The following is a 17,255-nucleotide window of genomic DNA, read 5'->3' as shown; positions in this document are numbered from 1 at the left end:
GGGCTGGGCTCCGGCCGCGCGCCGTAGCCACAGCCCCGCCCCCAAGGCCCCGGAAGTGGAGTGCAGAGCCGTGCAGTACGCTGTCGGTAACTGTGATTCGGAGCCCGCGCGGTTGCTGGACCCGTCCAAGTGGCGCGAGCGGCTCTGGGCCCCTTGGGCTCCGCGGTCCAGAGGGCATCATGGACGACAAGGGTAAATTGGGACTCGACGGGCCTGCTGGGCCTAAAGCGGAGCCGCGCAGGGATCCCTCCACCTCGCACGCCCAGACTGGGCTCCGGGAGAGGTCACTTTCCAAGCTCAGGCTCTTTCGCTGGATGTGGTTCCTCTAGTCACAACTAAAACCACTCGCTGCTCCTGTCCAGGGAGTGGGTCCTGGGGGTATCCCCGGACACCCCCTCTCCCCACGCTTTCCAGTGCCGTCCAAAAAAGTGAGACTTCGGACGCATGTGCTGGTCTTCACAGTCTTGATTTCCTCATATGTGAAGTATGAGTAAGACTCCCTGCCCTGTTGGATCTGGTACTAGAATTTTTTTAAAAGGCGTATTTGATTCGCCTGTCTAGTGTGGTTATCAAGGTGTTTTATTAAGTGAAGAACAAGGGCAAACTACTGTGTATACAGTACCTTTCATGTAAAAAAAAATAAGAGCAGGGTGGACCTCTGCATCACATACATGTACATATGTATGTAGGTGAATACGCTTGACTTGGCACAGACTGGAGGGTGCAGGAGAAATCGGTAAGGAGGTTGGCTCTGGGATTCTTTGCAGACTTGGGGTCTAGGATAAGGGGGAGAATGACCTTTCACTACCTTTTGATGGGGCTTAAATTTTATGCCATTGTACATGGCTAGCTTTTGCAAAATGAGAGAGAAAGAGTTTGCAAATAGTAAAGTGATGTCATCTCTATTCCCATCAACATTTATGGTGCGCCTGAAGCCAAACAGCCTGCGAAGAAAATATTTTTTAAATTAGTTTGCTTTTTAAAGTCAGCAGTCATTGATAAGCTCTCTGGTCGTCTATCCTGGTAAATGAATTTGATGAATCACTTTTTTCTCCCTTCCCAGAGTTAATTGAATACTTTAAGTCTCAGGTGAAAGAAGATCCTGACATGGCCTCAGCAGTAGCTGCCATCCGGACTTTGCTGGAGTACTTGAGGAGAGATAAAGGTAAAGAGGGTCATCCTCCATCACTCCAGGTGTTAGGAAAGTCTGCTCATAACTGTTAGAAAAGTGTAGAAAGTGAGAGACGGATGTGCCTACATGAGGTAATGCAGCCCCAAGCTCAGCTCCTCCCTCTTTTTCTGTCCTTTTAATGTGAAGAGAGCCCTCAAGTTATCATTGCATGGGTCTCCTTTCAATGAAATATACTCTGAATCAAGAATGACCATATTGGCCTTTCTCACCTTCTGAGATGGCCCATGCTCTGTCTGTGGAGTGTGTTTCTCTCTAAATAAATCTACTTCTTATCTATCACTTTGTCTCTCACTGAATTCTTTCTGTGATGAGACATCAAGAACCTGAGCTTCATTAAGTCCTGAAACCAGGTGTGTGATCTCAGTTGGAAGACCGTGCCTTTTGGCCGGGTTCAAGTCCCGGCATATGGGTTCAAGTCCCAATCTGAGGTGCACCATTTCACTTTGAGAGCAGCAGCTGAAATTGGGACGATGCTGTGGTTCTGCTCACTACAATAGCAGGTGAGTGCAGGCAGGGAGCCAACCAGATGGACTGAAGGGGCTAGACCAGCATAGATCCTGCATTTTCTCAAAACTGACCTGCCAAGGCTTCTTCCTGCCACGGTCCGCACTGAATAGTGGGGAGTGGAATCAAAATTGCAGAATGTTGGGATAATGAAAAGAAAAGGGAAAGAAAGAAAGTCCAGAAAAGATTGGGGGAGGAGAACAGAACCAAGGAATCTCAGAAAGCAAGCTACTGTTTTGTGTGTGTGTGTGTGTGGTTTTTTTCAGTATGCGGGCCTCTCGCTGTTGTGGCCTCTCCCGTTGCGGAGCGCAGGCTCCGGACGCGCAGGCTCAGCGGCCACGGCTCACGGGCCCAGCCGCTCCGCGGCATGTGGGATCTTCCCGGACCGGGGCACGAACCCGCGTCCCCTGCATCGGCAGGCGGACTCCCAACCACTGCGCCACCGGGGAAGCCCTGTATTTTTTAATACTACATAAAACAATGGAAGAGGGAGCTCTGTGGAGTTTGAAAAGACACCTGAATGAAGTCTTTTTCTCAAAGTTCAGGAAAACTCATTTAACTTAAAAATGAAATGATTGTGTCCAAACCCCATAAAAGTTACTGTAAGGAAGACAGAATGAGAATAACATCCCTACAGACAATGAAATCACACCGAAACGTAAATAAATAAATAAATAAATAAAACCCCCCAAAAAGAATGACAACCAGGAAAAAAAAACCATAACACACTATTTCACAATGAGCTAAAATTTTTTTTAATCGTACAAGACATGAGACATAATGTAAATCAAGATTTAGAAAAACAGAAATGTAGTGATAGAATTCAAGAAAGAATTAGAAATAAAAGAAAAAAAATTTTTAAAAAAGAATGACCAGGGCTTCCCTGGTGGCGCAGTGGTTGAGAGTCCGCCTGCCGATGCAGGGGATGTGGGTTCGTGCCCCGGTCCGGGAAGATCCCACATGCCGCAGAGTGGCTGGGCCCGTGAGCCATGGCCGCTGGGCCTGCGTGTCCGGAGCCTGTGCTCCGTAGCGGGAGAGGCCACGACAGTGAGAGGCCCACGTACCGCAAAAAAAAAAAAAAAAAAAAAAAAGAATGACCATATTATACCAGGTTAACTTTGAAACTTAAATTATAGCAATAGTTGAGCTTTATAAGGATTTACTGAGCTTCTGTCTAGTGACAGTTTCTTTGCAGTTGCTGTAGAGAATGTTCCAGTATAAATTCTGGTTTTAATGTCATCATTGTGATTACTACTAATTCATACATCCTAAATGTAAGCATCTGGGTATAAACAAAATAATAACAATAAAAATAATAAAGCATTCTTTCATCTAAAGGGCTGGCCTAGAGATGCATGTCTCTAAGACAACCTCCAGCATTTTCCCATTGCACTTAACAACAGCATCCAAACACCTGGGACTTCGCTGGTGGTCCAGTGGCTAAGACTCTGCACTCCCAATGCAAGGGGCCCGGGTTGGATCCGTGGTCAGGGTACTGGATCCCACAAGCTGCAACTAAGAGTTCATATGCTGCAACTAAAGACCCGGGGCAGCCAAATAAATAAGTATTTTTTTAAAAACATCCAAACACCTAAGCCTTAACTACCGCACCCCACAGACCTCTTCTGTCACTGCTACTTAATTTCCTTCTATGTTGTCCCTCACTGAACTGTGCTTCACTCTGGCCTCTCTTTGTTTCTCATACCAAGTTTATTCCCTTCTTGGGACCTTTGCATTTATAGTCTTCATCTGAGACTTTTTCCGCTGGATCTTTACTCGGCTGGATCCTTTCTAACTCAGGTCTCTGCTTAGGCCTACACTCCAAGAGACCATCCCTGTTAACTCTGTCTAAAGCAGCTCCACCTTTCTCATCATTCTGCCTTCTTCTGTCCTCACTTCAATCTGTAATTAACTTGTTGATTTCTTTATGTGCTTGTTTACTGTCTGCCTCTCCCACTAGAAAGGGAGTTCGGTCAGCGCAGGGACCCTGTCTGTCATGTTCACTGATGTATCTCTAGCATCTAGAATAGTGCCTGGCATACAGCCTGCACCCAGTAAACTGGTTGAATGAGTGAGTGAATCACAGACCCGTCAAGGGTCAAAAATGAACGTCACATTCCTCATGTGATCATTCCAGGGGAGACACTCCAGGGCCTGAGAGCAAATCTCACCAGTGCCATAGAAACCCTGTGTGGCGTGGACTCTTCTGTGGCCGTGTCCTCCGGCGGGGAGCTCTTCCTGCGTTTCATCAGCCTTACCTCCCTGGAATACTCCGTAAGCCCCTGCCCTCCCTCGGTTACCTCTCTGTTTCTCTTACCTCCCTGGAGTACTCCGTTAGCCCCTGCCCTCCCTCGGTTACCTCTCTGTTTCTCTTACCTCCCTGGAGTACTCCGTAAGCCCCTGCCCTCCCTCGGTTACCTCTCTGTTTCTCTTACCTCCCTGGAGTACTCCGTAAGCCCCTGCCCTCCCTCGGTTACCTCTCTGTTTCTCTGTTTGGCCACAGATGTTCTCAGCTTTATCTGGACCCTCCCCTCCACCTCATTTTGCTCTTTCCTTCCTAGGATTACTCCAAATGTAAAAAGATCATGATTGAGCGGGGAGAGATTTTTCTCAGGAGAACATCACTGTCGAGAAATAAAATTGCAGATCTGTGCCATACTTTCATCAAAGATGGGGCGGTAAGTAGATCTTGATCATGTGTGGTGATTGGGAGCAAGGACTTTGGAGTTAGACTCCTGGGGTAATATCCTGCCTCTGCCACTTACTTGCTGTGTAACCTTGGACAAGTTACTTAACCTCTCTGTGCTGCGGTTTTCTCATCTGTTAAATAGGGTAGTAATAGCACCTACCTCATTAGGGGGGTGTTGTGAGGATTAATGAGGTGGTATGTATAAGGACTCTGCACTATGCCTGGCACATAGTAAGCACTGTCTAAATGTAGATACTATTATCATAGGTGGCTGTCATTTTCAACAGGCAGAGAAAAACCCTGGGGCAGCATGGATGATTCTTGATTTGCTAAGGTGTCTTACTAAAAATAAGTATTTTTTATTACTGGATATGTACTAAATTAATGTGAATTAAATTAACACAGCTCTTGTCGTTGGTTCACACTGACTGTCTTCCTGCTGAATGTTAGCACCGGATTGAGATGTTTTCATCTTCATTCCAAACGCTCTTACAGCGATACCGCCAAGTGTTGATAAGCTGAGGGAGGAAAGACGGGAGCTGCACATCAAGTCAGTCTCCCAGCAGAGGGGTCGTAAAACTGTTGTGACGTCTCTCCCGGCAGCACACCTTCTCTCTGCCATCTAAGCCTCCATCGACCATAAAAGTATTCATCTGCATCTGGACTCTTGTCCACTGTTTTATTACCCCTTCCCCAATTTTTGAAGTCTTTTTTTTTTTTTTTTGGAGTACGTTCTTAAATAAATGGCGTAATAGATGCGAGTGGAACTTGTACACAAGCCAGCTGCAAACGAAGCCATTTGGGGGCCAAACGGAAGCGAGCCTGTGACGGCCTCTTGCGGAGGCCTTGTCCTTCTGCAGGCTCGCCGCGGGGTTCGCTTGCTCTGGTGGAGCTGAGTGCGTAATAACCACCCACAGCCACCAGCAGAGCTGCTTAAATTTGAACATGCAGGTGAACTCCCTGGGGATCTTTTAAATGAAGATTCCGATTCAGTCGGACAGGGGTGGGGCCCGAGGACCTGCGTTTCTAACAAGCTCTTGGGCAAGGCCTAGAAAGGAGCTAGGGAGCTACGTCCCTCCACCTTGCTTACACTGTCCTCTGCACTCTGTTCCTCAGAGCAGAGATGACATCTAAGTATCTGCACATTGTATCCAGTCCACAGATGGGTTGTGTTTACCCCAGTGTTTATAAGTTTTTACACATTAGTTAGCCAACACTGAAATACTGGATTTTCAGCGCCTCTAGAAAAGCCAGATGATCCGACCACAGCGGGCCCACAGGACAACAGCTGGAGCTCAGCCTTTCCACTCTGCTGCTGGCCCCAGCCGGCCCCCCTGCATTCCTTTATGCTACCTGCCTGGTGCCTGTATGCCCAAGCGTGCAAACCATGTCTTAGAATTGGGGAAGCCAACCCAAAGGAACCTAACAGAGCCTTCAGCTATAAAGGCTTTTGTATCTGAGTAACACCACAGGGAGATGTCACTTCGGCGCTTGCTACGGCAAGAGGACACCCATGATACATTCCTCTGGCAGAAAACTTTCTCAGCTTGTATATTGGCTTAAGCTCCGTGTACTATCAAGGATCTCCTTTCTGACTACAGCTGATTTGTGAGAAAGCATACGGAGCAGCTTTAGGATACCAGGAACGCGCATCAGAGGGTCACAGAGTACGGGTGGTCGCCAGAAGCTTGCCCTTTTGACAGAGCTTTCTCTGCCCACAGAGAATATTAACTCACGCCTACTCCAGAGTGGTCCTGAGAGTCTTGGAAGCAGCCGTGGCGGCCAAAAAGCGTTTCAGCGTGTACATTACAGAGTCACAGCCCGACTTATCAGGGCAAGTATCTTTCCACTTGGTTATGAGCCCAGCAGTCCTTTTAAAGAGCAAACTGAGGATTAGAATCCATTGTAAGAGGGGCCAGAAAAGGCCCCCCATTTGCCAGTCAGTCAGCATTGCCCTTGACAGTGCGCATTCCTGCCCCTGGAAGAAAAATCACCGTGAACTTGCAGTAGGCCACGGTACAGGATCTAGGGGTTTTATTTAGTACTTAAGTCAGAGGAACAGCAATTGAAAGATTCTTATGAAGGAATAGATAATTCACCTCATATCTGGCCAGCACATAATAAAAGAACAACCCTTTTTTTCTGAATCTACGTATCTTTGTGTATCCCCGAGAGTGTACTTCTCCTAAAACACACACTTCCTTCTAAAGGACCCAAATTCTTGTTTCCTTAGCCCAGAGTCTCAGGATCTGCCCCTTAATCCATTAATATGAACTGAGTTTCCAGCTAAAGTGATTGTCCAGATTAAGTGACTCACCATACACCACTATGGGACTTTCCTGGACTTTTTTCGAATGTTCTCAAACTGTCACTTTCAGAAAGAAAATGGCCAGAGCCCTCTGCCACCTCAGCGTTCCCGTCACCGTCGTCCTGGATGCCGCTGTCGGGTAAGCGCCCGGCTTCCCCCCCCCCACAATTACTTTTCCTCACCCACTCCCGGGGGTGGCTTGGAGCAGCGCTTCCAGGTGGAAGGTTTGCATCTCACTCATAAAACTGGACTGGGCAGCGTCCCGCCTCTTAACTGATGGCTGGGCTAAACCAGCAGGCTCATTGTAAGGTCTTGATAGTGTACAGACAGGGCTATAGGAGGTCAGGGAGAGCGGGAGTCATTTACGTGGCGGTATCGTAGTGCATTTTAAGAGCAAGGTGCAGAGGTCAGGTCAGCACGTGTGGCCAGTGCTCCCTCTTCATCTGAAGACACGGGCTGCCCTCGGTGGCACTCTGGGATTCTTCGTCTCACCCGTGCAGCTTCACTCCTAAAGCCGGGGTGACATGCTCCATGGACTGGCGGCGTGCCTCCCAAGAGAAAACAGGAGCAATAATCCCTTGGACAGAAAACATGTACGGAGATGATTAAGGAAATTAGGAATGTGTTTAAGAGTAAACATTTTAAAGAATTCTACTAATTGCTCATTTTATTTTTTTTTTTTTAAGATCTATTTATTATTTATTTATTTTTGGCCGCGTCGGGTCTCCACTGCAGCGCGTGGGATCTTTTGTTGCGGCGCGCGGGCTTCTCTCTAGTTGAGGCGCACGAGCTCAGTAGTTGTGGTGCGCAGGCTTAGTTGCCCCGCGACACGCGGGATCCTAGTTCCCCGACCAGGGATCAAACCCACGTCCCCCGCATTGTAAGGTGGATTCTTTACCACTGGACCGCCAGGGAAGTCCCGGATTGCTCATTTCAAAAGGTAGATTGGCCTTCACCCTACCTGCAAGATTCCTGAATCACATCACACTTTTCTCCAACTTCAGATCACGTCAGGTCTTTAAATTTTGTTTGTATTAACGTACAAAGGAAAACAGAATGTGCCACATGTGGTAAGGATAAACGCCGGGTCGTGAAATCCTTGCTTCAGCTACACACGTATGCACGTACATCACCGGGTGGCAGGGTGAGTTACACGTCTGATTGTGGTGTCGTGACCAAAACAGGTCTTGGTGCCCCTGTAGCAGAACCGGTAACAGTGCCAGGTGTCGTCTCATGTGTTCAGTGCTCTTTGGAAGAAAGTTATGAGAGGAACTTACCTTGCTGAGAATGGAGTGTTAATCTTTGCAGGCAAGGATGCTAGTAAGAAGAGCGAAGAAAAGGGAGCATTAAAAAATGGTTTTCCATCTCCTCAGCTACATCATGGAGAAAGTGGATCTTGTCATCGTTGGTGCTGAAGGAGTTGTTGAAAACGGAGGAATCATTAACAAGGTAGGAGCCTCAGTTCTCCACAGGCCCTTGCTCAGGGCGTGGAGCTACGTCACTGACCTCACACATCCAGCTAGCACGGTATCATTAACGATTCGCTCCTCTAACCCTGCTTAGCTTCAAGACTCCACCACTGCAGCCAGTGGCTTCCCAGTTCCCATGAGCCATTGCAGCGGTCAAATCTTGTTCGGATGTCTTCCTGCTTTGGAGATTGATTTGTGTAAATTAGGAGAAAGTAATTTATATTTTTTCAAAACATGCTTTAACTGGAATTGAGTTTTGGGTTGGTTTTTCTTTTTAATGGAGCGTATTTGACATCAGTATAATGTTTAAAATTTATCTGTTGCTTAACATGGAAAGATTTCATGAGAGTTTGTTGTATGTGGTAATATATAACGTAAAAATTTGCCCTTTTAATCACGTTTAAGTGTACAATTCAGTGGGATTAATTACACTCACATTGCTGTGCCACCACCACCACTGTCTGTCTTCAAAACGTTTCCATCCCCCCGAACTCTGTCACCATTAAGCAAAACTCCCCATTTTTTTCTCCCCGTCCCCTAATCTTTCTCCCTCCATGATTTTTGCCTATTCTAGGTACCTTATATAAGTGGAATCATACAATATCTGTCCTTTTGAGTTTGGCTTGTTTCACTTAGCATGACGCTTTCAAAGCTCGTCTACACTGTAGCACGTGTCGCTGCGTCATTCCTCTTTATGGCTGCGTAATGGTACCACATCACATCCGTTTATCCTTTCACTTGTTGATGGATACTTGCGTTGTTTCTATCCTTTGACTATTGTAACTAATGCTGCTGTGAACACGGGTGTACAGTTACCTGTTTGAGTTCCTGTTTGCAATTCTTTGAGGTATATACCTAAGAGTAGAATTGCTGGGTCATATGGTATTTCTGTGTTTAGCTTTGGGAGGAACTGCCAAACCGTTTCCCACGCTAGCTACACCATTTTACGTTCCTACCAGCAACGTACAAGGATTCCAAATTTCTCTACATCCTTGCCAACACTTGTTTTCTTAACTATAGCCATCCTAGTGGATGTGAAGCAGTATCCCATTGTGGTTTTGACTTGTGTTTCTCTAATGACTAAGGATCTTGAGTATCTTTTCACGTGTCTGTTGACCATTTGTGTATCTTTGGAGAAACGTCTGTATTCTTTTTCAAAGGTCTTCTTTAATTCCAAAGCCAGAAGTACACAAATTACGTGCACGCGTATACTTTCTGTTGCTTCCACTTCAGATATGCTCTAAGGTCTCACCCTTCTCCGCTTTTCTCTGACTTCCCAGATTGGAACCAACCAGATGGCCGTGTGTGCCAAAGCACAGAACAAGCCTTTTTATGTGGTTGCAGAAAGTTTCAAGTTTGTACGGCTCTTCCCACTAAACCAGCAAGATGTGCCAGATAAGTTTAAGGCAAGAGTTTGACGTATGTGAAGGGGTATTTGAGTCTAAACTGAAACCTTTGGAAAAAAACACAGTGCTAAGAATGTTCCATTAAGTTATTCACTTCCCACTGCTATTTTTTCCAATACTCAGGATGCGAAGATAAGTTGGTGGCTGTTGAGCAGCGTTATTTGTCCCCAGAATTTAAGTCTTTGTCTCTCATTCAATTAAGCACTAGATTCAGGCCAAGGAGGCAGGGGAAACTGGTTAATAGTCGAAGTTTTGGCTCAGCTGTCCGGGCTCACTTGCCATCTCCACCACTTACTAACCTCGTGACCTTGGGCAGGTCCTTTCGTTGTAAGCTCTGTGAACTTCAGTTACCTGTACAAGGGTTACGACAATTCTGAGATAATCCGCGGGGAGAACTTAGCACAGTGCCTGGCACTTAGTAAGCTCTCTATAAAGGCTCTAAATGGTTGTCTTGGGAGGCCTGGAGGAGTTAACCCAGCACATCAGTGAGGGGACACGTGCCTTCGCTTTGCTTTAACGATCCGCTCACCCGTCCCCCTCGCCAGCGTGCTGCACAGCTGGCTTCCCCCCGCTTCCAGAGAGCACTTTGAGGCAGGAGCACGCTGACTGCTCAGGCCAAGGCCCCTCCAGTGCAGAGCCCTGAGCGCGTGGGACAGACTAACATGTGCTTCCTGTCTCCTCAGTACAAGGCAGATACTCTGAAATCCACGCAGACCGGACAGGATCTCAAAGAGGAGCACCCGTGGGTCGACTACACCCCCCCCTCCTTAATCACACTGCTGTTTACAGACCTGGGGGTGCTGACGCCCTCAGCAGTCAGCGACGAACTCATCAAGCTCTACCTGTAACCGCCAGGCCCCTTCCTGCCGGCGCACAGCTGATGCAGGGAGCAGCCTCTTGGCCCCTCGGTGAGCCAGGCCAAAACTGAATTGTTTTTTATGAAATTTTATCGACTAAGGACTTAAAATCATACGTCTTGAAGAATTTTTCATTCATTTCAGTCCCATCTAAAATATGTTCATGGTTCCCCTAAAATCCAACCTAAATTGTGCTTACGGTTTCCAGACACTTTCATTCGTTTCCAGTTTCCAGGAATCCAAGTGAGATTACTGGCTACTTGACTGACGAAAGATGTGCCCCCTCCCCCTCCCTTCATCTTCCCCACACTCCAGACTTACCTGCCAGAAGCATCAACGAAAGCCATGCAGGCCTAAGACAGCAGGGGTCCTAACTGCAGCCAGGCGCCCCTCCAGCAACCAACAGCTGCGCAGGACGCAGGCTACACAGTGCCGTGTGAGAAAGGCAGGAAACACTTGCTGAATCTGCGTCAGGCTTCCAGCGGTGAACATGAGCTGAGGGCTGTCATCTCCAAACAAGGATCAAGCCAAGCAGAGTGGAAACTAACATGAGAACCCAAGACAGGGAGAAACAGCGTCTTTGGCAGGAGTATCCCACACGGCTCACCACTCACGAAGACGCCTTCCTGAATATTTGCAAATAATTCTGTATCTGGGAAAGATGTGAAGTTAAACACGTTTGGGTCCTGAAATGGTTCTTGGGAACAATCCAGCGTCTTTTCAAGTAAACTGTGTGAAAGATTGTGAGATGGCGTTGCGTCGCCACTGCAAGCTGACCCCAGGCCCAAAGGTATTTATTGTCCACTTTGCTAAAAGACACTATGCAGCCACCTTCACACACTTAAGGCACAATTAGAATGAAATACACTTTATTCAACAGAAGGCATAATAATTTTCTTTTCCAGAATGACTTGCTTCCTCTGTTTTTCAGATACTCACCAATAAAACAGTACTAGGGGCTGTGCAGGTGTTCTGCGCAGTACATCAGAGAGAGAACTGAAGTCCAGAGAGAAGGACATCCAGGGAGATCAGGCAGGTGCTTGAAAACACTGAGGAATTTTAAAAGGCCTAAAATCAAGTCTAAATCAGTATCTTTATGTTAAAAAATAAGTATAAAGTAGCCACCAAAAAATGAGCTCTTGGGCTTCCCTGGTGGCGCAGTGGTTGAGAGTCCGCCTGCCGATGCAGGCGACATGGGTTCGTGCCCTGGTCTGGGAGGATCCCACATGCCGCAGAGCGGCTGGGCCCGTGAGCCGTGGCTGCTGCGCCTGCACGTCTGGAGCCTGTGCTCCGCAATGGGAGAGGCCACAACAGTGAGAGGCCCGCGTACCGCAAAATAAAAAACAAAAACCCTAAACTAGGGCTTCCCTGGTGGTGTGGTGGTTGAGAATCTGCCTGCCGATGCAGGGGACACGGGTTCGTGCCCTGGTCCGGGAAGATCCCACGTGCCGCGGAGCGGCTGGGCCTGTGAGCCGTGGCCGCTGAGCCTGCGCGTCTGGAGCCTGTGCTCCACAACGGGAGAGGCCACAGCGGTGAGAGGCCAGTGTACCACAAAAAAATAAATAAATGAAAATTTAAAATTTTTTTTAAAAATGAGCTCTTTGAGTAGCCCATCAAAATAAATATTGACATCTGTATTTACACTCAGTTAATTTACATTTTCTTCTGTTAGACTTCAAAGGCTGGTATGTTTTTCGTAAACTATTCATGAGCGTGAAACCCCTCACATCTCCCCCACCTGCAGCAACAGCTTTGGGAGAGGTGGTCCTTCCCGGACGTCTGCGGAAGTTCCGCTGTTCGGTAGACGCGAGCGCGGGGCAGCTCCTGGCGTTCCGGCTGCTCTCGTGCATTTCACCTGAGCGGCAGGAATCAGCAGTCGTCTTCCAAATCTGAGATCCCCAAATCTGCTGTCTTGACTGATCTTTTGCCACTTGTCAACAGCCCCTTCTCGAATTCTTCTTCAGTAATTCTGCCTCTTTTAAACTTTTTCAAGAGCCTTGTGTCATTAAGAAGTTCTTCCATGTCCTCATCTTCGATATCAGAACCCTGAGTGCAGAAGAGATCAAGCTACTGAATTTCCCAGCAACAGTGTTCTAAGTGAAACCAGCAGTTTTTAGGCATTAACTACATGCTCTTAGATCAGCTTCCACAAACACAGCGCACTCCCCACCCAAGCCACCAAGGAAGTATAGAAATCTGAGAATCCTATGCAATTCCTATTAGAAGATAACTATATACTACACTTCAGTGAAACCTGTTCACTGAACTCTAAGTTGACTATTTGAATAATAAAAATGCAAACTTTACCTCTTCCCTTTTCCTTTTTTCATTCAGTTTTTTCTTCTTTTCCTTTTTGGCCTTCTGCTTTGACCAAGCTTTATTTTTTATGGATTTTCTTCTCCCTTCATTTTCTGTTTTCTCTTTTCTTTGCTGCTCCAATAGCTTCTGCCTCTGCTTTTCTCTGATTTTATCTTTAAATGGAATGGTGTCTGTACTGACGTCTACAGGCACAAAATCTGGAAACTGCTTTCCTCTCAGCTCTGGCATCTTGGGCATCCTCAGCAGGGCAAAACCTCGAGCAAGACTTGCAAAATCGAGATCTGATTAAACCAAAACAGTGCAGTTAGCACACCCAAGATAGGATTATAAGCATCAACCCACAGAACATTCATAGCAATATAATTTTGTCTACCTAAATGATCTAATGGGCTCATTTTAATTAGAATTAAAATAATTACATTTTTACTAAAAAGGAATACTCAGCAACCAGTGTATTCTGTCTACTCAAACCCAAGGAAGACTGACTTTTACTTTTATTTATTTATTTTTTTGGCTGCGCCGCACAGCACACAGGATCTTAGTTCCCCAACCAGGGATCGAACCCGTGGCCCCTGCAGTGGAAGCTCGGAGTCCTAACCACCGGACTGCCAGGGAATTCCCAGGAAGACTTCCTTTTAAATGTTTAGAATACATTAACCCTGGCATAGGCCTGACATTTTTATAAAACAAAGCAGTTTCATACTTGTAATACTTCTAAAACCATCAGATGTTACAGATGGAGATACAATTATGTGAAGAAGTCCAACTTACCCTTTAATCTGAAGATGAGGTTACACTCATGCTTTGCATAAGCCTGGACGTACGACACAAAAGCTTTCATGCCCTTTTCAAACACAGCTCTGTCGGCCAGGGCCATGGACTTGAGCTTTGGAAGGAGGTCTACTGTGTTCTTCTGGACTTTGATCTCCTGCAGAGGGCACTGCACAGGGACCACAGCGTCACTTCTGGCTGGAATCACCTCATCCCCAAGGCTACCCCATAAGAGCCAGTGCCAATAAAACCAAAGGCAGAACAATCCATTTTAATCTTAAAGCCCTGGTCCAGAAAGTATTTTAAAAATTTTAAAGCAAAGTTTAAAATGAGATTTTACCGAACAATCCTGATTTCTGGTTGGAAAGTATGGCAACACAGGTCTACGTTCCCGACTAGTGATACTTGGCTGGGGCCGAGCAGTGGCCGTACCCCAGAGCCTCTCCACAGCCATGAAGCCAGCCAGGCTCCCGCACGGACATCACCAGCCTGGCCCCTGTGTGTCTGCAACCCCTAATCTAAGTTCTGGACCCCACTTGCTGGAAAAGAACTTTTTCAACTACCCCAGCACTGGACATTCCATAGGAAAAAGGAAGACAGCTTACTTTCTGGTTAATTGCAAGGAAATTGACGTACGACTCCTCCATGGGAAGGAGAAACACAAGCGCGCTGCCGCCGCGGCCGATGCGGGCTGTGCGGCCACAGCGATGCACGAAGGCGCTGTGAACGACAAGGGGTGGGAACGTGGTCACCACATGACAGCCGAGCAGAGCACGGGCCCGCAGCCGCACGGCTGATGCGCCTACAATGACCCGAGGAGCTCCATCCCAGCCCGCCGCTTATTAGTGCTATAGAAGAGCTGACCATTAAAGTACACGCGCAAACCAGAGAGGGTTCTGCTAGACATTTACTGCGAACGACCAAACTCTTCAATTTATGCCCATCTGATGGTACAGGTAGGAGGACACAGTCTCAGTAGAAAATTTGAGAAACAGTGAAAAGCAAATAGTAAAAAAGAAAATAAAAGTGACCTATGAGGACCCCCCCGCAGGAAGTAACAACTATTGCTTAGGAGTCTGTATTTACAGGTGCTTTCCTGTGTTTGGAGGCATTTATCAGGAATATATGGTTGCTTTCAGAGAATAACTGACTCTCCATATATGGTGTATATACTGTTCTCCTTTAAACACTCTATCATGTGCATTTCTGCAAGAACTTTAAAAAGTATTTGAGGGGCTTCCCTGATGGCCCAGTGGTTAAGACTCTGCACTTCCAATGCAGGGGGCATGGGTTCCATCCCTGGTCAAGGAAGTAAGATCCCACATGCTGTGCGGCAAAGCCAAAAAATTTAAAAATAAATAAGTAAATAAAAAAGATCTATTAAAAAGTATTTGAAAAATGACTGAGATTTCTGCATAATATAGTATCACTATTGACCTATCAATGATAACTCACCAGTTCCCCTATTTTTGCTATTTTGTAATGTTTTGACAACCATCATTATGTTTTCTTCCCCAGGATTCTTATTTCATTAGCCTAGATTCCTAGACAGAGCGGGTAACATTCTCTCATCCTGTACCTGGCGTTGCTGGGAGGGTCGTACTGCAAAACCCAGTTTACTTCAGGAATATCTATTCCTCGGGCCATCACGTCAGTGCACACTAAAATCCCACTAGAAAATGAGAAAACACCACGCTGAGTAAGGAGGCCGCCGTTTCCCTCACCATCAAGCAGTCTTTACTGACGGATGACAGTAATAACACAGGTTGCAGAGTCTCTCACAGAAGCAAATGTATAGGAATAACGTTTTGATTTTTCTTCCTCCTAAGAACCTCTAGGACTTTACAAGTTCTCAGTGAAATCTGTAAAGAGGTGGGGGGGGAGGAGACACTGAAAAGATTTTTTAAATTAGCATATTTCCATTGAGGGAAAAACCCACGGTATTTGGTCTAATCCTTTGCAGCCATTTAAAAAAAACAAATGAAATTTTCCCTCCCAGACTGTCGTGTATCCGTCAATTCTATCACTTTGCCTAAACGATTGCTTTTAACATAGCCCGAAGGCTCAATGATTAAGAAACACAGAGAAGTATTATTTCTGTGCACAAACAGAATCAAGCTATGATCACTAGAGCCACAAGTTCCCTACAGCCTAGCCACCGGCCGACAATCTACAGCCTTCGACGGGTTGCTCCCGTCTGATCCGTCATTCAGCAAACAGCTACCAGAGCCCCACTGGGCGAGTGAGCACAGCACACGGGTGCCCGTGCTTACGGAGCTTTTACAACCCAGCAGGGAAGCTGACAGCTAAGTAAGGAAGTCAGTGTAGCAAAGTGCCGTGGGGTCGGGACAGAGGGCAGGGGCTCCGGACACTTATACGGAGATGTGATAACCAGGTTGGAGGAGGAAGAGAGTCCCAGGCAGGGAAACACATGTGCGGGTTTCGAGGCAGAGCGACCTGCAAAAGAGCAGAGTGGCTGCAGATCCGCCATCTCCAAGGAAGCCGACCCACCTCTGCAACGTGCGGAACTCCGTGAAGATCTTATTGCGCTTGTATTTCATCTTTCCGTGAATGCACCTGACCTTCGCGCCCTTCACCAGGGCCTCCACCGCCTTTCCATAGTACTCCACGCAGGCGCAGGTGCTGCCAGGGGGGACAGAGGGCTTAGAGTCGTGGGCCGCCTTGGTCCTGCTGCGACGGGGGAAGGGAGGCCGCGAGCACTAGATGCAGTGGGGACCCCCCAGTGGTCCCGGGGGGCCGCAGAGGAGGAGGGCTGTGCACGTCACCCACAACTAAGCTCTCGGCCAGGGGAAGGCCCATCTTGTGACAAAAGCCCTTCAGCAGGAGTTGAAACCCAACCAAAGTGCTCCTACTGCCTAAAGCTGTTCTAGCCAGGGGATCTCCCTGGCTCCCCGGAAGTAGTCCTTCACAGCAAGAACAATGACATCTTAAATACAGCTTTACTCCTGCTTTTCCCTCAGGGAACTGCTTCTTCCCCAGTCAGTGCAGTTGCCAAGGGCTCAGCGGAAGTCAGACACATCAGGTCCTCTATCCTAGACATTGGACTTGGAGTCGAGGACAAAAGGGGACTGGAGCAGCGTCACCCCAATGAGGCTGTGCCCTGAAGAGATGGCCATCTGGGTCCCCCAGATCCTGTCTTCCCTAGAGGCGGTGCACCCTGCTTTCTCTTGGAGTCTGGGAGCTCCCTACACAGCCCCCTTCTAATAAAGTTCCCCTTTTTTATTTGAGGGATTGCAAAGGGAGGTCACGCCCTTTTGTAGGTGAGGGCCCTGAAGCTTACAGAGAGGCGGTATGAGTGAGCTGCAGAGGCAGAACCAGCAGGAAGGTTCGAGTCCGCCTCCGGTGCTCTCCCACTACCCCAGGCCGCAGGACTGCAACGCAGGCTCACTCCTGTCTGAGTCTCCTGTCCTGCGCGCCTGTGCTCACCGACTGCCGCCAGACCCCCCAGTTCCCACCGAGAGTCACATCAGCACATCATAAAGCAGTTCTGCACACTCAGGTCACGACCCGCAGATCCTAAAAGCGATCTGGTGGATTCTGAGATCAATTTAGTGAGCCTGGACCAGCTTTTTTTAAAAATTAGAGCAGAACAGAAAGCATCAGAATGCATCCCACCTCGTCAAATGCAGTTTTAGGAAATCTTTGTTGCAGTGTTGTGTGTGTGTGGTGTGTGTGTGCACCAGGTTGTGTTTCTAACTGGGGGACAGTACAGCTAATGT

General features: G+C 47.5%; 2 protein-coding genes across 7 annotated transcripts in view; one reads left to right on the top strand and one right to left on the bottom strand.

Moving 5' to 3' along the window:
• The first annotated feature begins 24 nt into the window (after window positions 1-24).
• On the top strand, window positions 25-14,905 carry EIF2B1 (eukaryotic translation initiation factor 2B subunit alpha). 5 transcript variants are annotated; one of them, XR_010837054.1, is made up of 10 exons: window positions 33-192; window positions 1,064-1,165; window positions 3,834-3,970; window positions 4,258-4,374; window positions 6,107-6,219; window positions 6,764-6,832; window positions 8,067-8,142; window positions 9,443-9,568; window positions 10,252-11,613; window positions 11,833-14,905. XR_010837054.1 is itself a non-coding variant. In XM_067015884.1 (9 exons), exons 1-9 carry the CDS (start codon window positions 180-182, stop codon window positions 10,414-10,416), a joined length of 918 nt encoding a protein of 305 aa, XP_066871985.1. In that variant the 5' UTR covers window positions 25-179; the 3' UTR covers window positions 10,417-11,167. The 5 variants fall into 5 exon arrangements, 1 of the variants encoding a protein (XP_066871985.1); XR_010837051.1 differs by having other exon boundaries at window positions 36-192; window positions 10,252-11,215; window positions 13,472-14,905; XR_010837052.1 differs by having other exon boundaries at window positions 55-736; window positions 11,833-12,731.
• Window positions 11,278-17,255, bottom strand: part of DDX55 (DEAD-box helicase 55) — a 19,172-nt gene continuing 13,194 nt past the window's right edge. The window contains exons 9-15 of one of the 2 annotated variants that reach the window (XM_059040680.2): window positions 16,027-16,158; window positions 15,095-15,187; window positions 14,121-14,235; window positions 13,516-13,684; window positions 12,733-13,025; window positions 11,821-12,471; window positions 11,278-11,601 (exon numbers count right to left, since the gene is read on the bottom strand). In XM_059040680.2, coding sequence (XP_058896663.1) covers window positions 12,295-12,471; window positions 12,733-13,025; window positions 13,516-13,684; window positions 14,121-14,235; window positions 15,095-15,187; window positions 16,027-16,158 — 979 coding nt within the window. In that variant the 3' untranslated portion in view covers window positions 11,278-11,601; window positions 11,821-12,294. The remainder of the gene's footprint in view (window positions 11,602-11,820; window positions 12,472-12,732; window positions 13,026-13,515; window positions 13,685-14,120; window positions 14,236-15,094; window positions 15,188-16,026; window positions 16,159-17,255) is intronic. The other variant, XM_067015883.1, reaches the window with a different exon arrangement.

Source organism: Kogia breviceps, chromosome 15, assembly GCF_026419965.1.
Source record: "Kogia breviceps isolate mKogBre1 chromosome 15, mKogBre1 haplotype 1, whole genome shotgun sequence".
Classification (NCBI taxonomy): Eukaryota; Metazoa; Chordata; class Mammalia; order Artiodactyla; family Physeteridae; genus Kogia; species Kogia breviceps.
Note: the sequence above shows the minus strand (reverse complement) of the source record. Positions and strands in the feature narration are given on the sequence as shown.

What these genes read in the sequence shown, in the direction of transcription:
- EIF2B1 (XM_067015884.1), top strand. An exon ending in GTACTTGAGGAGAGATAAAG is followed by an intron (nt 1,166 to 3,833) that starts GTAAAGAGGGTC and finishes TGATCATTCCAG; the next exon opens with GGGAGACACTCCAGGGCCTG. An exon ending in ATGTGCCAGATAAGTTTAAG is followed by an intron (nt 9,569 to 10,251) that starts GCAAGAGTTTGA and finishes CTGTCTCCTCAG; the next exon opens with TACAAGGCAGATACTCTGAA.